General features: G+C 42.4%; 1 protein-coding gene across 3 annotated transcripts; it reads right to left on the bottom strand.

Moving 5' to 3' along the window:
• Positions 1-850: 850 nt before the first annotated feature.
• Positions 851-16409, bottom strand: cdk15 (cyclin-dependent kinase 15). Of its 3 annotated transcripts, XM_028981328.1 has the most exons (14): positions 16062-16409; positions 12562-12593; positions 10360-10497; positions 9962-10056; positions 9493-9572; positions 8953-9047; positions 8781-8843; positions 8523-8646; positions 8307-8427; positions 7490-7583; positions 7223-7286; positions 3125-3173; positions 2150-2292; positions 851-2048 (listed from the first exon to the last, which is right to left on the bottom strand). In XM_028981328.1, the coding sequence occupies exons 1-14, from the start codon at positions 16105-16107 to the stop codon at positions 1936-1938; spliced, it is 1257 nt and encodes a 418-aa protein (XP_028837161.1). In that variant the 5' UTR covers positions 16108-16409; the 3' UTR covers positions 851-1935. The 3 variants fall into 3 exon arrangements, 2 of the variants coding, with proteins under 2 accessions (XP_028837161.1, XP_028837160.1); XR_003749874.1 differs by lacking the exons at positions 12562-12593; positions 16062-16409 and adding an exon at positions 11399-12545 and having other exon boundaries at positions 2150-2282; XM_028981327.1 differs by lacking the exons at positions 12562-12593; positions 16062-16409 and adding an exon at positions 11399-12541.
• Between the last annotated feature and the right edge of the window lie 1140 nt (positions 16410-17549).

Genomic DNA, 17549 nt, shown 5'->3' with positions numbered 1-17549 from the left:
CATTCACACATAATTTAATATTTAAATACAAGTGATTACAGGTGATAAGTATTATTTAGTAAAGCTAAGCAGAAGGAAAGAAGACATTTCCAGGCACAGGAAAAGACTGAAAAAAAGGCTGAATGCAGCTCTTCTCCTTGCTCTAAAGCTATTGGTTCTTTGACATCTAAAAATTTGGAATCATCTACATCAATTGATGAAAGTTGCGTTCATTTTATCATTATTCGTACCATCCAGCAGCACAAGACCCTTTGCCAAAATTTCTTATCAATGCATATGAGCTCAGTTGCAGGAACCTGTCATTCAAATGGAAGTTGGAATATAATCTACTGTCAGAATGCTTGAAATTAATGGGGTTCATAGAACAGAACAGAGACTATCAATCATCTTGAATATGAGCTTGATAGGCACCCATATGACAGCCCCAAGGATAAAAGTTAAGATAAAGTCAACAGATCATCAGGACACAAGCACGTTTTTGGTTCTCTAGATTCCTATCTGGTTCAGTGTATTCAGTTCCTTTTCCCCAGCCTCCTTCTCCAAGAGTATTGTGTGCTTATGAAACCCAACCCTCTGAGAGTCTCGGTCTTATGTAAGCTTCAGGGGGCTGAAAGCTGAACTTCTCTGTCTTTCTTCGTGTGCTCCTCTCCCCTATCACCACCTGTTATTTACCTGCAGTTGCCTTAAGCCAGTTTATAGCATCTGACACACACAACCTCTCACGCTTTCCCACACAACTGTCCCATGTCTTCCCATCTTTCTGCATTTCATTTGTACTCATGTGGCTGTGAATATGCATGTGGAGATAGTAATTTTGAAGTGTAAATAAAAAAACTGCAATACAGTGCAGTAGAGTCAATGCCTATATTAGGAAAAGTGTCCATATGACAAATGTGGACACAGCCAGAGAGCATATGGGACATGTATCATTTAGAAAATATCAGTGGTGCAAACACTTGGTTTAATGTCTAAAATAACACTGTCTTAAATGCAACCAGTCGCAACCCAGGAGGACATCAGAAGAAAGGATGGTATTGTCTGTGTGAAACTATCAATTGTTGTTCACTGGACAAAAAGAAGCAATGTAAAATTATATTTTACCCCCCCCCCCTTCAATATTCACACTAAGCACACACAAGATTTATATCCATCTTTACCAATATTTATGAAACAGTGAAACACATTTTTCCTATGGCTCACTCTTTTTGATTTTTTTTTCTTAAACCTGCCACTGACATCCCCAAAGTTAGAAGGATACAGATGAATGTGTCCTTCGCAAATTCTCCACCTGTCCATTTGTGAAACAGCACAAACTCCTCTTTGATTTGGCCTGCTCCAACCCCCACTAGTGCCACAATTTCATTGGCTGGTGCCCACAGAGAACAGCAGTAGAGAGGAGTTCATCCGAAAATGCACCCACAGAGAGTTTAGGTCTCCAGAGTATTTTTAACAGCTGCGGAGACCCACATCCAAAACAATGACTTAATGTATTTATTTAGATTCATATTAAAGACAGGATTATATCTTACTTACAAGGCTGTTATTTCTGTGGACATTGGCCAAATACAACACGGAGTACGAAAAATGCACAACTGTTACCAGTGGATGTTTTCAAGGGTACAAACAAGCTGTGCAAAACACCATTAACCATGGTACTCATACAATATTTATGTACAGTGATATAGTAAGTAAAAAAATACATTTTTTCATGGCTGAGTGGAAGAAAACCGGAAGGACAGGATTAATAAGGAATTTTGAGAACTCAGAACATCAGGGTATTGGAACATTGACTCTGAGTAGACTGCTGCTGACATGCTGGGGTCACAGAATCTCTTTATTTCCACACCACTCCAGACCTGTGAAATATACAGCTGACCTCTGACCCTGCTCACGGCAGTGCAGTGTGTGGTTGTGTGCATTTATGGTTTCGTTCATTCACCAGCACTTGGCCAGTGGAACAAGGGAGGATTTCATTCCTCTGCTGGGACTGAAAATGTCTCTCACTTCTGTCTCCAGCCTCACACCCGGGACCTTAAACACAGATACAGCTGAAAGAGAAAAATAAGGTGTATTTGTATTCATACATATATATTCATATTTTAATCAGTGTTCGTTTATCATTCTAATTATATTTCCTTATGCTACTCACTGTCTCTGAGCTGCATAACTGGGGGAGGCAGGGTGTTGAAATAGGCATGCTGCAATGCATCCTGGGCAGAAATTCGGTTGCGAGGGATACTCATCAGCATATGCTGGGCAAGGTCCTCTGTCTTATATGGCAGCTGAGCTAGCCTAGAAATCAACACACGTACACACACACACACACACACACACACACACACACACATATACAATCACTATTAGCTTCAAGTGTTATCTTGTTCCCATGCAGTAAAAATGGCCTATCCCATTAAAAATACATGGCAGGCTCTGTATGTGTCCGCACCCCCTAATCTCTGCTCATTATCTATTAATACGTCTATAGTGGCACTGCTATATGTACAGAACTGCTGCATTGCATTTACTATAGCAGGCTTTTGTCTCAGCATGGGGTAAACTCATTAAATACATGGAGGAAGAGAGCTAAAGGGGATAAATGGACCAGGATTCATCAAGTAGGTTTCATAACCAAAACTCCAGTGCCCAAACCCCTCTAGTTTTTCTCTCATTTTGCTTTTCTTTCTTTTTCCCTCTTTCATAAAATTTTCCATTGTTCATCTATAAGCATTTTCTGTTGAGGCTTCCTCCCATTCACCACCCTGCTGACCATGTTAACAGACATGAAACAGTACAATTTACTGTAATGTGGGCTGGTGTTCTCAGAAGGCTCCTTTGCATCGCGGTGGGAGAGTCTGGACTGTATTGACCTGCATACGTGCTAACATGAGTGTGAGCGAGAGATTTAATATTTGTGTGTGTGGAGGGTTTGCCAGACCTCTCTGGGCCATAACCTCTGTAACACATATACAAAGTAAAGAGGAAGGGTGTGCATGTGTGTTGAGGGGTTGCTGCTCTTACACAAAGACCCTCCTGTTCCCCTACACTCTCCCTGTCTCTCACCCCTGACACCCACCCTGCAGACACACACATACATCCACACCCTCAGTGCTGCATCAATTCCTACCTTTTCCAAACGTCTCGGAATTGCTGGGGTTTGCAGGGAAGGAACCATTCTGTTTGAAGGCAAAGACAGATGTTTGAAAACAAAAAAGAGGGAAAGCGAGACAGAATCCAGACACCTAGTTATAGACATGTAGGCGCAATGGAGCCACTCATAACGATGAGCCCCGCAGCTGCGAACCACCAAAAGCCAAAGGGAAAGCCATCAGGATGAGTCCACATGTGGTTAACCACAAAACAGCTCCCCATTGTGTAGTTTACAGTAAAAGAGATGTTGAAAGGCTTTGGTGATTAATAGATCGGCTTAACGATGGCAGAGAAATCACAGATCTGTACACACAGGCACTCAGCACGAGTTACACTCATCATCTGAGTAATCGCTGTGGAGCGTGTGAGGAGGCAGGTATTTATTGCCAGTGACTGCTTTGTCGGAGGGTAACCACTTGATTTGCTTTGGCTTTGGGGCGTTTCAGTACTCACACATAAACAAAATAATACTGAGACACTCTCCCATTTGACTGCACACACACACACACACACACTTGCAAACACTTGGCTTCATGTTGCACTCCTTGGCGAAAGACCCAGGAGCCACGGAGAGGTGTTCAGGTGAGATGACTCCGCATGTTCATCGCACCTCTATCACACACATGTATAGAAAAATTACAGTTGCATGCACTGTAAATACTGACCTATAGTGCATATACAGCACATCACTTTTTTCCTGTGTTGTTATGTTCCAGCCTTATTCCAAAATAGATTAATTAAAAATGTTCCTTATAATTCTACACATAACATCCCATAATGTGAAGAAATTCTACTTGAGGTTTTGGCAAATGTATGAAAAAAAAAATAAAAATAACGAGAAATCACATGTACATAAGTATTCACAGCTATTGCCATGAAGCATCTTGTTTCCCCTGATCATCCTTGTATTGTTTCCGCAGCTTAACTGGAACCAGCATGTGGAAAACAGCAGATAGGACCTGATTTGGAAAGTCACACAACTGTCTATAAGTGAAAGTGAAGTGATTGTGAAACACTGCATCACAGCACATGGTGACACAATGAAATGTGTCCTCTGATTTTAACCATCAACCTTGGTGAGCTGTGGGCATTCATGACTGGAGCCTTAACCACTAGGTCACCACCACCATATAAGGTCCCACAGTTGACAGTTCATGCCAGAGCACAAACCAAGCATGAAGTCAAAGGAACAGAATTGACAAATTGAGACAGAATTGTCTCAAGACATAAGGTTAATTTCTGCTGCTTTGAAGGTGCCAACGAACACAGTGCAAATAAAGTATCTGATCCATTTAGGAATTTTGCATTTTATATATATGGACAATTCGTAAAAGCATATCCAATAATGCTGATCTTGTTGAATGTTCAAAGTCTGCTGTGGTCATCACAAGTGGTCAGAGGAAAGAAAACCAGCAAACAAACAACAGTGTGGTGGTTGGCCAAGGCTGGCCATGTTAGCTGATCCAACAGAAGGGCTACTGTAGCTAAAAATGCTGAAAAGCTTAATTCTGGAAACGATAGAAATGTGTCAGAACAAACAGTTTGTTTTGTACAACCAACATGTGAACCTCAGAACTAGACCATGGAGCACTGGAAGAAGGTGACCTAGTCTGATGAATCCCATTATCTTTTACATTATGTGATGGCTGGGTTTGCATGCCTTGCTTAACCGGAGAACACAAAATGTATTATAGACACTGTTCTTGCTGGGAAACCTGCCACACTACAAAAATGGTTCAAGAATGGTTGGAGGAACATGGTTGGAGTGATCTCAGTACAACTGAGCATGTGTGGGGATGTGCTGGAAAATAAAAAAAGTCCAATCCATGGAGGCATTACCTCTCAAACTGACAGGACTTAAAGGATCTAGAACTGACGGCTCTGTGCCAGATACCACAGAACACCGTCAGAGGAGTCTGTGCCTCCATGGGCCAGGGCTGTTTTGGTGGCAAAAAGATATACTTCACACATTCAAATGGGTGGATCACTTTTCTCACATCTTGATGTCTAGCAGCAATGATGTATGCTTAACCTTGACTAAACTTCATATGTATGCACAAACACACATGCACTTACACACCTTAGATGTCACACACACATCCCGGTGATGACTCTGCATTTTAAATAACCTCAAACAGTACCACAGTGTATGTGCGTGTTTATTAAGTGCTGTGGAAAGGTGGCATATTTGTCTGTAATTTTTCCCTGGCATAAGTACCTGTCCTTCTCTGCTGAGGGCTGGAGTGTGTACATGTGTGTGTGTACGTGTGTGTGTGTGTCTGTGTCAAGGAGGTGTGAAGTTTGCCCCCCCAGTTCCATACTGTCTGGGCCCACCCACACACCCGTCACTTAGACGCACCTGTCTCACACTTACGCATTAGCTGACACACATGCAAAAATATCACTAAGAGCCACACAGTCCCCCCCACACACACACAGCCAAATACACGTTGCCATTTGGCTGTTTTTCTAGGTTTCTTTGCCACTGTTTGATTAATGCAACATTCGCAAACCTTTCCATTCACCCTGGCTAGCATTGGAGAAGCAAACTCACACGCACGCACACACACACACACACACACACACACTACTGTACTGTAGCAGAGAACACTTTTTGTACAGCATGAGAACCTTAACCCTGAAGTTCACCACTTCAACACATTTTACTGACTCACAGGATCATTATTAGAGGAAGTCGTTTTCACACACTTATCGTTAGTCTGTATGTGTGTGTGTTTATCATAACTCCCCAAGTGTTTTACAGGAACACAGGCTGATTCAGCCCTACAAGTATAGATGGGGATGAACGAATTAAATTAAGTCTGGAAGCAAGAACGCACACACATGGTACTCACACCATAAATCTGAAAATTGTAAAAGATCAGCAGGTAAGTGAGGTCATTCCCCACAAATCCTGCCCTTGCGTGATGAAAGCTAAATATCCAGCCCAGCACTAACAGATTGCCTGTGGCTTAGCAAATCATACAAAATGAAGCCAAAACAAATGTTTAAAATCAAACACAAGTATCAACTATGCATAAACCTGCATTTGTACCCTTGTGTTTGAGTAACCTCTGAGGCCAGAAACTGACATTTCAGGTTTGTGAATTCAAAATCCCGACCGGGACTTTGTTACAACCGATGAGTAGAGTAGTGAGATTCTTTAATGTTGTGCAGTATTAAGAAGAACTAACTCTGAGGCTGTCCTGCAGAAACGCCTCTACAGTGAAACGGTCCAAGACAAACAGCATGTGGGTTTAATGCTGTAGAACAGGCTGTCTGCCAGAGCCCTGCCCTCTCTCTCTCTCTCACACACACACATTTTAATACCCCTCACTGTCCTACAATCTTAGTCGTTTCACAGTGTCTTCAGGATTTTGCTTCAAGGACATGCAATCTAAATGATAATGAAAAATGCAAGATGGTTTGAATCAGAGCACCCTGACTGCCAGAACGTGAGTTAGAGGCATGATGATTATTGAGCCTGTTTACCTTCTGAATGATATCCCTAAAGACATGTAAAGAGACTCTTAAGTTAAAGCTGATGTGGGTCAGCAGATTTAAGAAGCTCACAGAGAGGGTGTGAACCACAGGATGTCTTGCATGTCCTCCAGCCATGACAATTAAATGCTATGGTCAATAAAACAAGTTCACAAATGAAAACGGATTAGTCTAGTTTTGGGAAACGCTTAACGTCCCATTATATCTTCACAAATGGTCCAAAAAGGGGTTCTTAAAGACCAAACCTCTAGTGCAAATGGAACCACCTTTTATTTTTCCTTGCACTGAGTATTTTTATATGGATTTGTTTAGGATTATAGACCCAAATCAGCTAAGTGCTTTTCTTTCAACCACTAGAAAACAGAAAGTTTTTTGAAAGCACACAGAGAGGTTTTGCTATGAGTTGTTTTAGCATAATGACTGTCTCTCAATGCAGAGTTTATTTAAATAGGTTAAAAATATCTTAAATACACATTTTATCTGGAAACATCTGTGACTGAAATCTCCTGGTTTGGACATGGAGTGTTTAAGGTTGGATGGAAGGGTGAATAAGGAGACAGTGAGAGAGACTGACCTGGTTTGTAGTTTGGGAGTTCACTCACCCCTGGCCATGTCTCCTCCGTGGGAACACCCAGAACCTATAAACACACACATACAAAAGTTTAAGGGATGAGAAAAAAAGAGCCCCCCACAGTCTAATTCTGCCCTGTGGATTGGGCGGGGACATTTGTCCAAAAACCTTCACATATGACACCCCATACAATAATTTTCTTTTAGATTCATTACTTATGTGTTAATGGAGCATTGTGTGGATAGAAACGCTCATTATCCCTCTACTCACTGCCCAGATCTTCTGAAGCTGTTCAAACACATCTGCCACTCCGGGAAACGCTGGCGCCCCCTGCAGCATCTCAACGAAGATGCACCCAGCCCCCCTGCAGAACCATTATGGAAACACATGTTGATTTAAGAACCTAAATCAGATATTCATTGCACAATGGCGTGTTGGAGTGCGAAGAAATGCTGCAAAGAAACCCAAACTAATCCTTATATTATTATCATGCTCCATCCTAGTGTAATACCTTTTTAAAACGCAACAGTGGAATTTTGTAATAACACACATCACTCAATATGTTAGACTATCGCTTCTAAAAATAAATTGATACTGTTTGTGATTACGTCTGAGGATTTGTCTTCATCGTAAACATGCCTTTCAGCCAGTGGATGGAGGAGTCAAATGATAGCCTTCCCAGAGTTCATTATTCTGTGAGACAGTTCTGGGACTCGATGTTTATAGGCTCTTTTCAGCTTTGGGGGAAAAATAGTCTCTTTTAAAATCCTCCAAAGGTTTTTATATGCAGTCAACTTGGATCTTTGTCCCATTCTGAACGGTTGGACTTGCAAATCACAAATGATTTGCAATTAGTGGTGTGCTTCCAGCAGATCCAACAGTCTTGACCAGGGATTATTTGTATGTGTTTCTTATAAATGAGTGATAAATTAACTAAACTAACTCCAATGCCCAACAAATATGCTAATATACTAATAACAGGGGTATTGAAGCTGAATAATAATTAACTGAATAATGAATAATAAACAAGCTTGCTCACATAAGCAAATCTATAATTTATGCCAAAATAGCAATTCAATTCACTCACCATATGTCAAGAGCTGTTGAGTAATCAGTAGAGCCTAAGAGAACATCAGGAGGTCGATACCACAGTGTCACAACCTCTGCTGAGTACGTCTGAGATGGAATGGACTTGGACCGGGCCAGGCCTGGGTGTTCATGGTTCACATTTTAAGCACAGCAAACTCAAGCCACCAGGTTACAGATCAGTGGGACTGTAGCTTGGGGATTTGTGGAAACTCACCAAAGTCAGCGAGCTTAAGTTCTCCCAGGTAGCTGATGAGCAGGTTCTGTGGCTTGAGGTCTCTGTGGAGGATCCTCCGACCATGTATGTAGGACAGACCTCTCAGTAACTGAAACATGAAGATCTGAGAGAAGAATTGTTCTGAACTGTTTAATCCTCGTGAATAATGCAAATTACCACTACATTTATTAGAACAGTGATCTCTGAATAGTCTGGCAGTGAAGCGTTTTTCTGCCAAAATCTCAAAAGAAGTCTTACCCTCACATTGTAGGAATGTAGCCCACCAGGGTGCTGAGCCATATACTGGGCAAGGTCTGTTTGCTAAAAAAATCAAAACAATAATGATAATAAAATCTGTTCTGTACATTTGATTTATCTCCTGTTCCTAAGTTCCTTAAGAGTATTTTTGCTGTAGTGAATGGTGACATACCACATACTCAAACACAAAGGTGAGAGACTCTCGTGTTTGAATGATGTCATGGAGCAAAACAATATTGGCGTGCTTCAGTCCTTTCAGTAGAGAGGCTAGAGAAGTGCAGAATACATATTACTATACACACACACACACACACACACACACACACACACACACACACACACACACACACACACAATCCTATACACACATAGTGCCATGAACCATCTTGTAATGGCCAAAGTTGTGATGTTACGGAATATCTGTAACAATTACATGTATTCTAAATACAAAATTGGAAGTATCTGTATTCAGTTCATGTTACATTTAATAATGCAGTTAAATTAAAATACATCTATTGGGATATAAAGCGTTATTCATATAACAGTAACATAACATAACATCAGTCTCCATCCCAATGTGCAGAGTGTACACAAACCCACCATTTTAATGATACTGCTGTGGAGTGATAGAAAACAGCAGGACAACATCAATTTACACCCACATACGTAGTGACTCACATACAAACACACACACTGCTCTGGGCATTCTCACCCTCTCTGATGGCAGTGAATGGGACGCCCTCCTCAGTCTTCATTCGGATGACTTTAAGAGCCACTAAGTGGCCATTTATCCTGTGAGAGAAACAGCGGCAGACATACAGCCCAAAAAAGAACAGAGAAAGTGAACTCAAATCTTCGAAACCCATGGATGGCTTTGTAATGATGAAGCTTAAACTGAAGTGGTTTATGGGCTGTGGTGCTCATTAGTGCATGCTCATAAATAAGCCTCTGACTGAGGTTTATCTGCATTGCTGAAGCCCCTGTCAGTGTAATGCAGTAATGCTGGACATACGAGCTGCTAGTGGAAGCAGAAAGGCAAAAAAAACAAGGAACTGAATAGCAAATGGACATTGGCCTACGTCAGACATTCTAAGTATGGTGATAGCAGCCTAGTGCTCTGGCATGGCATGTGCATGTATGTGTGTGTGTGTGTGTGTGTGTGTGTATGTGTGTGTGTGTACCTGCTAATTCCTTTATAGACAGTAGCGTAGGTCCCTTCCCCCAGTTTCTCCAGGTTTAGGTATGAAGTGGCTGTTCCAAACTGTAGGCCAGTTTTCTGTGACACGGTCACAAATGTTTTATTATGCTTCGAATGGATGGATAAAATTAACTTTCAGTGTTTTATGGGTATGGGTACTATGATTTGTTTCTTTGTATCTATATATGTGTGTGTGTGTGTGTGTTTGTTTATCTGTCTTTTGTGTGTATATATATATATATACACACACACACACACACACACACACACACACACACACACACACAGGTCATGCAATAAAGCTTGAGCATCTTTTCTAAATGTGCATACAGTTTCTGTGTGAGAGACTATGTGTGTGTGTGTGTGTGTGTGTTCTCTCACCCACTGAAACTCTTGCTGGAAGCTCTTGCCACCCAGCGGGTCACTGTTGCTGCGTTCTCTCTGCACCCGCAGACGCCGCACCTGCAGTGTGTGGAACCAGTGAGGCTCCGGCTTCTCTGAGAACGAGCCGTCACCCAGCTGAGAGATGAAGAGAATGTTTAAAATTTAACTATGTTTATCTGAAAGAACACAAGAACAAAGGCCGGAGGGGTAATAAAAAAACAACAAAAGCACGGCGAAGAAGCCACCTTGCAATGCATAAGTCAACACAGAACACACTGTCAGTGTCAGACAAAGACAAGAAAAACAGAAAATCTCATTCTTTCAATTCCGATAAAAGACTAAAAAAGAGAGAATGCAGGTAATAAATAAATAAAAGATAAAAAAAAAGAGAGATACCTGATACTTCAGCTTATAACAAGGCAGGCCTAGTATTTTACCCTGAAACCCCACAGGAGCACCAGCCATCACTTTTGTGTATGTGGGAGTCAGTCTGCACTCCAGTTTACTTCCTTTCATTCAATTTCAGTTCAAATGTCAGCCTCCTTGGTTCACATGGGTTAACATTCAAAATGTTAACATCCTTGCTGTAGCCTGTGGAGAGACCCCCTTACATTTCCTGTCAAGGTGCCTTTAATTAAACACACATGGATATAATTGTTGACTTTGGTGGAATAAATACTTTCATTATTTTCCAATGACAGCGCCAAACGCTTAAATGTTGGAATCAAATTTCCCAGAAAAACTGAGTATTAAAAAACGAGGCATCACAAGCCAAATCTGACATATTAAAAGTGGGGCTGCACTGCATCCTTTACGCTTCATTAAAGAAATTGGATGAGAAATCAACATTACCTCACAATATTTACTCATAAATGACTGGCTTTCTGCATATTCTCCCCGATATAATGGTTTTGGACAGAAAAGAGCCACACATAAAAATGATTCGATGACATCAGACCATGTTATATGAACCTTTCACTGACAATTATATCACCACCAGCAACTGGTGATTTTCACACAAACACACACACAGTACCTCAGAAGACGACAAACTCCAGGTCTTTTGATTTGGAAGATCTTCCATCTCCATCTCTTCCCCTCTTTTGTCTTTGCTGCTTCCATCCTCACTTCTCTCCCTTCTCTCTTCCTCCTCTTTTTTAACCCAACAGCACCAACAGCATTTCTGCGCACACACTGCACCCACAGCCCGAGCCCTCCACAACAACTCCTCCATCTTCTCCTCCCTCTCTGTGTCCCTCTCTCTCTCTCGCTCTCTCTCTCTCTCATATGACTAGCGTGAGCTGTGGCTGCCCATGCCTGGTCCCATGACTGCCCAGAAGTGCGAGAACAGACAGCAAAAACCAACTAATGAGAACAAGTAAGCGCATTCAACATCAAGACATTCACAACAGCAGGAAATGAGAAGGGGGAGAGAGGTGGAGGGGGGCAGAGACAGACAGGGCGAGCAAGAAGACCACCACAGAAATGGAAGCAGGAAGTGGTGAACAGGGAGAGGAGGACACCGAAGACGAACAGCACATTTGCAGCACATGAGATAGGTTCACCCTGTGCAGCTAATCTCTTTAATGCTGGCAAAGAGCCGTTTCCGTGCCTTGAGGCTGCTATTCCTAATGGGAATCAGCTGATGCCTCTTGCAGTTCCCATTCCTCTAGGAGCCTGGGGTCTGCAGAGCTGTGCATGATAGATAGGCGCTTTGCTGTGAGACATGTGCTAATGGCAGCACTTATGAAGGCTGGAAGAGCGGCGGGCGTGTGAGAAATGGAAAAGTGGAAAGCAGCCGAGCAAGGAAATGTCAAACTTTTTCAAATTCACTCAGTTTTCTATGAACAAAAAGTGTGAGTGTGTGTGTGTGTGTGTGTGTGTTTATGTTGTCTATGTCAAAAGGCCAATTTATCTGAGAGCACTTTCAAACTCAATTTCTCTCTCTCTCTCTCTCTCTCTCTCTCTCTCTCTCGCTCTTCTCTCCCAGCAGGGGGTGCTGCTAACTTTCCCAATTTTCATCCTCCCCTCTGCTTCTCCTACCAGCAGGGAATCCCGACAGCCAACAGGCCGATAAAATCTCATCTCTCCATCGTCAACGTCAAAAGAATGTTTGCTGAATGTTTCTGCTCGTATCCAGGGGCGGTGCGCCTGCTACAAGCTGTGCTGTCACAGATCAACAGAGTCAAAAGATCTTACCTCCTCATATCCCAGGTGTCTTTGCTTCAGCCCTAAAAGAAAGCAAAAATAGACAGGAGGTCAGATGTCTATAACGATACACTGTTAATGTCTTAATCTAGCGTTTAACGCGGGAAACAGTGTTTTCCTCACCAATCAGTTGCAAGCAGGAAAATGCAATAAGGCAACTTGTTTCCCAATCATTATCCAGATTTTGTTCGTGTTAATTTGTCATCCAGGTTTACTGTATATACTCAAGGGGAATTGCACAACTTCTGTAAAGGTATTTATAGAACCTGACTAAGCAATGAGACACAGGGTCTGATTGAAGTGGAAGTGAACCGCAGCCAATACCGCAGCAAAGTGGGCCAGGTGACATTCGGATGAGTCACAAGAGTGACAGCAGGTAGCAAGCTAGAGCAAGCACATGGTGAGCTGGGTGATGGCGGCCTTCAGAGAGATGCATACTGAAGGAGAAGAACATGGCGAGTCCGGGTGCAATGTTAATCCACAGCCCTCAAGGCTCGAAAAAACAGAGCGTGCATCAGTCTTCAATGAGATACTAAAGGAACCAGAAATTTGGAGCAGGCACGTCACATGGAGTGGAAATAAAGGAGAGACGGGAGTGCAGAAACTGTGTCAGAAAGAAAGTTTTTCTTGAGGGTTTTTTGAGGTTACAAATCCACTCCAGCCTGGACAGTAGTCTCTGGAGTGATAGTGCTTAGGAGTATATTGCTGCCCCACATTTACTTGATGATAACCAGTCTAGACAGAGCCACAGTTGTAAGTAACAAAATACTAAATACTGTTGTGAAGGACCATGAATCAGGCAGATCATGTTGAGCACCAACAGACACATCATCTTGACACATCACACACAACCTTTACTAAAACGTATTTCAATCAAATGTGTTTTATACTGTTCTTTACAATGCACAGTGACACATCGTGGTCCTTAATTTGTCCATGCTCTGGTGTTGTGGGTACTTTGGAATAAGATGTTCCAAAAAGTCAGGACAAGGACATGTGACAGTGAAGAGTGATTGATCTGCACTGGAACACTGAAACTAAAAAGCATATCCAAAAATAATCCTCCAAATAGTCACATGATTACATGATTACAAAAGCACATTTAATCTGCATATTAATAATTGAGCTGGCATAGAATTTTTCATTAATTAGAACCCCCCACAGAGTTGCCTGTTGAAGGAAAAATAAAATATATATATACTGTATAACTTAAGTCAGTGTTGAACCATTGGCTGAACCATTGGCTGCTCTGCACCATGTTTGGATTGTCTCCATTCCAGTTAACAGAATGTCTCTTTGCTTGGAGTAGAGATCTCTGTCAGACAAACGTGATACTGAAGAGAGGCATATTCAGTACCAGGGAAGTGAGGTCATAAGATCTGGGACCTGGACTCTGGACTGTTCCTGGATAAAGGGTAAAAGAGACAAGATTTCACTGCAATGTCCCTTTTACTTATTCAGTTTCATTATCCAGTTGTTCAGCTTCATTAGGTCACTGATTTAAGTGGCATCTACACTGCACTACAACAACATTCTGTAACAGACCAAAAGATTAGAAATTAGGTAAGAGGAGCTGAACCTTGGTGGCTTCATATCATATGAAAGCCCCTGTCACAGATCTGTGAATGGCTAGATGCTGGACAGACAATCAGGAATGTTTTCTGCACACAAGGAGCATAATGGACATAGATTTCGGGATGCATTGTCTCGGTTAATGTATTTGTCTTTTCTCATCGTCCCTCTTCACCCTATATTTGATTTTCTCTCCAGCATCGTATTTTTCTATGGAGGGGGAGAGGGGACACTGTGAGCATAACTCATTTTCTGGAGTACTCATGTCTCTCTCTCTCTCCCTCCCTCTCCTTCAGACAGCATCAATCCATCACTCTATCATTCTCTTGTATTTCTGCTTCCTCCTCCCTTCTTTCGCTCCTTCCCTGCCATTTACAGTGAACTGGTCTTGTTAGTATGCAGCCATGGTAGACAGCAACTCAAAATGCTGCTGTACACCAGCACTATATCTTTAGAAAAAAAAGCCAGTTAGCGGACCACGAGGCGCAAAACATGAATGTGAAAATATTAATCCAGTGATGCTTAGCACATCATTCCAAGAATTCCTTTAATTTCCAGGTCATTCAGCTCCACGGCATCTATTATTTGTGATGTTACATAAAAGCTTCTTAATGGGCCTTGCAAGAATGACTAGGAGTTGAGGCAAAATAGCCTGTGAAATGCAACACCTTCTTTTTCTTATCATCTCCATTCTGAATGACCAGTGTTGGATTTGCTGAGAATTGCTCTCAATTATTAAAAATAAATCCTTAAAACTGGGCTGTAATTATTGTTTCATTCTTTTTTTGGCATGTCATATACAAATAATGATGATATTGATGGTGACAATATTATTATTGTTGTTGTTGTTGGGGTGTTTAATGTAGTATCTATGAGAACATATGAGAAAATGGGTGATTTGATGCCTTTTTCCCATTTTCATCCATCTGTGTGTGTGTGTGTGTGTGTGTGTGTGTGTGTGTGAGAGAGAGAGAGAGAGAGAGAGAGAGTGTGTTTAATGCTGTATTTGGCTGACAAGGTATTTATGTAGAGTGGAGTGTTTTCACTGCAGCTGTGCATTATTCAGCTATTTACTCTGCCACCGCACCGCTACATCTGACAACCACATGTCGCCCACGGCAACAGATATCTGCTGACAATCTACAACCCTTGACAGCCAGCATGTCCACATCCAAGCCCTCACGCACACACACCACCCAACTTTTCCAGGGCCTATAGCCATATATGAGGTCTACCCACCTGGTTATTCTGTCACAGCTTGTTTATTTCCTCCTCTATATTTCCTCACTCCAAACAGAACTAATCCCATTTCTGCACAAGCAGTTTACACTGCAGTTTACCCTCCCCCATGCCACCACCTCATCATTGCAAGCAACACCATCCCACCTGTAGGGACAAACTGTCATCACCAGTGTCATTTAGACAATGAATAGTCTCCAAGGCTCATTAAGGGTACCTCCATGTACATTCCATGCTCAGCAGAGTGTAGATTGTGACTGAAGCAATGGCCTCAGTGTGTGGCTTAGGTAAACAACAGGCTCAGCGTGGGACTGAGGTAAACGAGTCAAGGTTATGAACAGTCTCGTCACTATCAGTGACAGTCAGACCTTATGTGTGTTATGGCTGCTTTGAACAACAGCAAAAACCACAGCAATAGCTGTAAAAACCCTCAGAATGCTTCACAAAAGACACACAAAGCTGCAGGCACACTGAATTACAAATAAGGCCCCCGAACTGACCGTGTATAGTTATTTGCAAGTGACAGCAAACGATTGTGCATGGGGCTTGAGTTCTCTCTGTGACCCAATGCTGTATAACACGCATATCACACTGCGGAATATAATAATAATATGTGCATAATAAAACAAGATATGCAGGGAAACAGTAAAGTGTAGGGGAGAGAAATACGGTCTGCTCACCCAGCCGTTGGAAAGCCTCTGTGGCCGCCTGTCGTATGTTCTGCATGCTGCTGCCGGCTGTACCGATGACGAACCCCTGGGTTACTGGTGCTGTGACTTGCAGCTCACCTGGCCATCTTCAGTTGTGGACCTGCCTCCCGGTATTCCATCACGCGGCAACCGCACTGCCTCACTCTGGAACTCTGCCTCACTCTGCACCAGAATTCACCGTCAGGGAGAGAAAGCACTTCTCTCTTTTCCCTCCCTTTTCCCACCCACAGTTTCCTTGGCTTAAAGGTACTCTGGCAGCTGTGTCAATCACCTTCCTTCCTTCCCTCCCTTTCTCTCTCCTTCACTCTCCTCCCTCCTTCATTCCTTCTCTCTCTCTCTCTCTCTCTCTCTCTGTCCCTCCTGCCTCCTGCAGCTGTCACTGGCGACTAGGAGAAGCCAATCAGCAGCAGTAGACAGGGGCTCCGACCAATCAGCAGAGGCACAAGCAATCTGGGCTGCACAAGTCTTCAGAAAGGTCTGCATTCATGAGTGAGTGCACAAGGCAGCATGCCAGGTAGTCTTTATGTACATATTGAAAAAAGTGAAAGTGAAGTACAGCACACGGTCCTCTGCATTTAACCCATCACCCTTGGTGAGCAGTGGGCAGCCATGAAAGGCATCCGGGGAGCAGTGTGTGTGGGGACGCTGCTTTGCTCAGTGCCACCTCAGTGGTACCTTGGCGGCTCAGGATTCAAAACGGCAACCTTCTGATTACGGGTCTGTTTCCTTACCCACTAGACCAACCACCTTCGCAACTCATGTTCAAAGTGCACAAATTCATTCAGTCTTTTGTACTGCTGCAGGTAATTCTGTGTCCAATTAAATAAATAGTTAACTTATTTTCAAATAATTGCAAAAAAAAAATGAAATAAATATATTATGTGTATGATCATGCCATATATGTCATCTGTTGAAACAAACTCAAGTGGCCTGTGTGTGTGTGTGTGTGTGTGTGTGTGTGTATGTGTGTGTGTGTGTGTGTGTGTGTGTGTGTGTGTATATATATATATATATATATATATATATACACACACACACACACACAGGCCACTTGAGTTAAATATGTAACGGGAATAATTTCTGCAAGTTCAAGTTTCAAATGAATAATAACAACAATATGTTATGAAAAATGTTAAATCAAATGTTAAATTCTGTTCAAACTAATACATTTTGTTGAAATGACTGTATTGTCCTCAGATGTCCACAGAATGGAGGCTCAGAATATCCTGCCACTCATCGTCCTGAGCTTTGTAGGAGTAGTAGGATGAGTAATTTCTCATTCAGGGGGAGCAACACTGCACTAGTGAATTGGGAGGGTTCAGTTCTTGCAGAGATGTAGAGCCAGTGAAGTCAGTGTAGGGCGGTGGGGTATGTAGATATTTCTGCACTCTCATCAGGATTGTACTACATTATTTGGATTTGTGCCATGGACCTCCATGAGAAGTGCATTGCAGTAGT

The sequence above is a fragment of the Denticeps clupeoides genome, chromosome 5 (assembly GCF_900700375.1).
Source record: "Denticeps clupeoides chromosome 5, fDenClu1.1, whole genome shotgun sequence".
Lineage (NCBI taxonomy): Eukaryota > Metazoa > Chordata > Actinopteri > Clupeiformes > Denticipitidae > Denticeps > Denticeps clupeoides.
Note: the sequence above shows the minus strand (reverse complement) of the source record. Positions and strands in the feature narration are given on the sequence as shown.